Source organism: Eriocheir sinensis, chromosome 11, assembly GCF_024679095.1.
Source record: "Eriocheir sinensis breed Jianghai 21 chromosome 11, ASM2467909v1, whole genome shotgun sequence".
In the NCBI taxonomy this organism is placed as follows: Eukaryota; Metazoa; Arthropoda; class Malacostraca; order Decapoda; family Varunidae; genus Eriocheir; species Eriocheir sinensis.
In genome coordinates this window covers 14,082,429-14,087,428 of record NC_066519.1, presented here as the reverse complement: position 1 = coordinate 14,087,428, position 5,000 = coordinate 14,082,429, and the positions used below count along the sequence as shown (strand labels likewise).

The window sequence follows — 5,000 nt, the reverse complement described above, 5'->3', positions numbered from 1 at the left end:
GCATTTCCAGGGGTTGTTTTGTGACCCTGGTGGTAGTTTGACCCTTTTTTTATTTATTCTTTTTTTTTTTTACAGCTAAGGAGACAGTTCAAGGGCGTAAAGAAAAATATAAAAAAAGCCCGCTACTTACTGCTCCTGAATAGAGGTCAAAGGAGTGGCCAAAAAGAGAGGTCAATTTCGGGAGGAGAGGTGTCCTTAACTAAAAGAAACACCCATTAGAACCCGATTATCCTCCTCTTCGGTCTTTGAAAATAGTTTATGTGTGAGGAGGAGGTGCCTGATCATGCCAACCCAAGCCTCTTCAATAGCCTAACAGTCTCCTGCGGTATACCGATGAAAGCCTGACCGTTCTGTTTCCCTTATACCGGCGCTGCAGATCATAATGTTTCCAACGTTTATCACACCGCAGTAAACGTTCTCACTCCTCTTTGAACGTTTAAAATTAGGGACGTTTCCTTTAGGTCGTCGCTGCAGATTATAGTGTTTCAACGTTTATCACACCGCAGTAAACGTTCTCACTCCTCTTTGAACGTTAAAATTATGGACCTTCAATTACCTTTACGTTTCCTTTCGGTCGTCGCTGCAGATTGAAGTGTTTCAACGTTTATCACACCGCAGTAAACGTTCTCACTCCTCTTTGAACGTTTGAAAATATGGACCTTCAATTACCTGGACGTTTCCTTTAGGTCGTCGCTGAAGATTATAGTGTATGAAACGTTTATCCCACCACAGCAAACGTTCTCACTCCCCTTAGAACATTTAACCTCTGCAGGGGAGGGGAATTTAATTATAACGAGGTACCTTTATTCTTTTGCCTCAGCAGGGAAGGGGAGACTAAATTAATAGGATGCAGCTCTTTAAGGAACCAGAAAAAAAAGAATAGGGTAACAATGGTATAGAGTATAGGGTGGTAGCCTCAGTATATAGATATTTAACTAACACGCCTCGAGGGAACCAGAAAAAAATTGTTCTTTCTATAATATCTATCCAATCAATAGTGTTTCCAAGAAGTTAATGGTTTGTGTTTATGTAGAAAAGAATGTGGTTCGCCTATAATAGTTGTCCAATCGATAGTGTTTCAGAGAAGTTATTCATTGGTGTTGCATATGAAAGAGGAGAATGTGAGTAACGTCAAATGGAGAATGTGGGTAGCGTAAAATAGCCGACCAGTCAATAGTGTTTCCAAGAAGTGACTGGTTCGTATTGCAATCGGAAAAGAATGTGGTTCGCCTGTAATAGTTGTCCAATCGATAGTGTTTCAGAGAAGTTATTTATTGGTGTTGCATCTGGAAAAAAATGAATATGGAAAGCCTATAATAGCTGTCCAGTCAATAGTGTTTCCAAGAAGTGACTGGTTCGTATGGCAATCGGAAAAGAATGTGGTTCGCCTGTAACAGTTATCCAATCGATGGTGTTTTAAAGAAGTTATTTATTAGTGATGCATCTGGAAAAAAAATGAATATGTTAAGCCTATAATAGCTGTCCAGTCAATAGCGTTTCCAAGAAGTGACTAATTCGTATTGCAATCGGAAAAGAATGTGGTTCGCCTATAATAGTTGTCCATCGATGGTGTTTCAAAGAAGTTATTTATTGGTGTTGCATCTGGAAAAAAAATGAATATGTTAAGCCTGTAATAGCTGTCCAGTCAATAGTGTTTCCAAGAAGTGACTGGTTCGTATTGCAATCGGAAAAGAATGTGGTTCGCCTGTAATAGTTATCCAATCGATGGTGTTTCAGAGAAGTTATTTATTGGTGTTGCATCTGGAAAAAAAATGAATATGTTAAGCCTGTAATAGCTGTCCAGTCAATAGTGTTTCCAAGAAGTGACTGGTTTGTATTGCATCTGAAAAAAAGGAGAATTGGGTTAGTAACTTAGTATACAGTAGCTGTCAAATCAGTAGTGTTTCAAGGAGGTTTTGTGTGTGTTGCATCTGAAAAAAAGAAAAAGATAGTTCGCCTACCATAATAACTGTCTATCCAATCAATAGTCGTGTTTCCGAGAATTGATTCATTTGTGTTGCATCAGAAACAAGAGAAAATGATCAGTAAAATGTTTGGTTAGTCGACATGACTCGTAACAGCCATTCATTATAAAGAAAATCGATGTCTGAGAAGTGAGTGATGGTTCTGACATTTGCAGCAGATAACAAGTAGCGAGAAAACCTTATGAGGAAAGTGCTTTGTTACTTCAATATGTTTAGTATCTATTGAGAAACACGGAAAAATAGGATGTGAAAAATTATTAATGATTCTGATATTTGCAGGAGAAAAAAAACGAGAAAAAAATGATTAAAAAGAGTTTGGTTACCTCGAAAATTTTAGTAACCATTTAGAAAAAAAAAAAAAAAACGGTATTTGAAAAGTGATTGATGACATTGACACTTGCAACAGAGAACGAGAAGCAAACAAACAAACAAACAAACAAAAAAAAAAGAATGGAAAAAAATGTTCGGATACCTTATTTTTATGAAAAGTGATTGATGACATTGACACTTGCAACAGAGAACGAGAAGCAAACAAACAAACAAAAAAGCTTATGGAAAAAGTGTTCGGATACCTTATTTTTTTAGTAACCATCTAGAAACACAAAAAGAAAAGAAAGATATTTGAAAAGTGATTGATGACGTTGACACTTGCAACAGAGAACGAGAAACAAAAGAAAAGAAAAAGCTTATGGAAAAAGTGTTCGGATACCTTATTTTATTTTTGGTAACCATCTAGAAACACAAAAAGAAAAGAAAGATTTGAAAAGTGATTGATGACATTGACACTTGCAACAGAGAACGAGAAGTAAACAAACAAACAAAAAAAAGCTTAGGGAAAAAGTGTTCGGATACCTTATTTTATTTTTGGTAACCATCTAGAAACACAAAAAGAAAAGAAAGATATTTGAAAAGTGATTGATGACATTGACACTTGCAACAGAGAACGAGAAGCAAAATAAAAGAAAAAGCATATGGAAAAAGCGTTCGGATACCTTATTTTACATTTGGTAACCATCTAGAAAAACAAAAAGAAAAGAAAGATATTTGAAAAGTGATTGATGACATTGACACTTGCAACAGAGAACGGGAAGCAAAAGAAAAGAAAAAGCTTAGGGAAAAAGTGTTCGGATACCTTATTTTATTAGTACCCATCTAGAAAAACAAAAAGAAAAGAAAGCTATTTGAAAAGTGATTGATAAGTGACATTTCTAACCACTAAAGAGAAACAAACCTAAGAAAGTGACTGGCTTGTACTTGTATATGTGTCAAGAACTATAGACACAGACTCCAGAGACGTATTGGGAAAGCTATCAATACTCAGGCTGATAATGACGTACGGAGGAGACGAAGAAATGAAATCAAGAACCAGAAAAAGAAATTCCTCTGTCTAATCCTTTCTCTTCTTTCCTTTTTATTCTTCTTTTGATTCTTCTTCACCCCAGCAACACACACACACACACACACACTAACACATACATATTGACAAAGAAGAAATGACATACAGTTAGGGAAGGACTTGCGTGTGTGTGTGTGTGTGTGTGTGTGTGTGTGTGAGATGGCAGATAAGGTTGCCTAGTGACTATTTATCGTTGACATCTCGACTATTAATTGCTGGGTCTTACTCTTCCTCCCTTTCTTCTTTTTTCTTCATTATACTTACAGATTTATATTTTCTCCCATTTTTCTTCTTTATTTTATTTTCTCTTCTCTTTCTCTTCTTCCCTTTCTCTCGCTCTTCTTTTCCTTCTCTTTACTTTCTTCCTTTTCATCTTCCTCCCTGTCTTCTTTTTTATTAAACTTTCAGATTTATATTTTCTCCCATTTTTCTTCTTTATTTTATTTTCTCTTCTCTTTCTCTTCTTCCCTTTCTCTTGTTGTTCTTTTCCTTCTCTTTGCTTTCTTTATTTTCCTTTTCATCTTCCTTCGCTTTTTTCTTCTCTTTCATCTCCTTCTCTTTCTCTCTTTTCTCTTTCCCTTTTTTTATTTCCATATTCATTTCCTCTCCCCTTAGTTATTATTATCTTCCCTCCTCCTCCTCCTCCTCCTCCTCCTCCTCCTTCTGCATGACCATTTATCCACCCCTCATATTATCCTCCTCTCCTCCTCTCTTCCTCCTCTTCGTCCTCCTCCTCCTTCTCTCCCTCCTCCTGTTCTTCTGTTTCTTTCTTTCTGTTTTCTGTAATCTGCTTCCTCTTCTCCATCCTCCTCCTCCTCCTCCTCCTCCTCTTCTTTCTCATAGTCCTCCTTTCCTTTTTCTCTATTGTTTGTTGCATAATCTACTTCCTTTTCTCTCCTCCTCTTCTTCCTCTTCCTCTTGATTTCTTTTTTTCTTGTTTTCTTTCTTTATCAATTTTCTTTGCATAACCTACCTCCTATTTGCCCCTCCTCCTCCTCCTCCTCCTCCCATCATGTAAGGTCACGCAAGAATAAGGTCAAGCCAACATGCCCTGGATAGCTCCGTTGGGTGAGTATAAAACATGACCTCTTCACGTATTATACACGTTCTTACTCTTTATCAGTGGCTTCCCTTATTCGCTTTTACCTCGTGTGTCGATATCATTTGTGTTAAGTTGTGTTAGGGAGGAGGAGGAAGAAGAAGAAGAGGAGGAGGAGGAGGAGGAAGAAAATAGGGGGCAGCAAAATATATAGGAGGGAAATGAGAGAAAGGAGGATTTTTTTTTTTAATAGGAAAAGAAGAAGAAAGAAGAAGAAGAAGAAGAAGAAGATAGGAGCAGGAAAATGAGGGATAACAGGAACATTATTTTTTTTTTATTTATCTCCTTCCTGAAACCAAATTTATCGAACTTATACCATTGCTTCGTGTCCTAAGTTCTCTTTTATCACAGTTTAATTACCCTCTCTAAATCCCCCTTACTCATCTCATTTAACTAACCTATTCGAAAACCTTAACAAAATCTCTTCACAGACTTATTATGTATATGTCCAAAGACTGTATGGCATGTTTCTTTTATTTATTTATTTGTTTATTTTTAGTCTGTGTCGTGGTAGTGATGA

At 36.6% G+C, this 5,000-nt stretch overlaps 1 protein-coding gene across 26 annotated transcripts in view; it reads left to right on the top strand.

Moving 5' to 3' along the window:
* The window catches only part of LOC126996914 (choline transporter-like 2), a 62,101-nt gene that overhangs the window by 7,585 nt on the left and 49,516 nt on the right, over nucleotides 1–5,000 (top strand). Inside the window, exon 1 of one of the 26 annotated variants that reach the window (XM_050857851.1) lies at nucleotides 4,310–4,449. The exons of the other annotated variants lie outside the window; for them this stretch is intronic. Coding sequence (XP_050713808.1) covers nucleotides 4,428–4,449 — 22 coding nt within the window. The 5' untranslated portion in view covers nucleotides 4,310–4,427. Of the gene's footprint in view, nucleotides 1–4,309; nucleotides 4,450–5,000 lie in introns of those variants that run through there. 26 annotated transcript variants of the gene reach the window in all.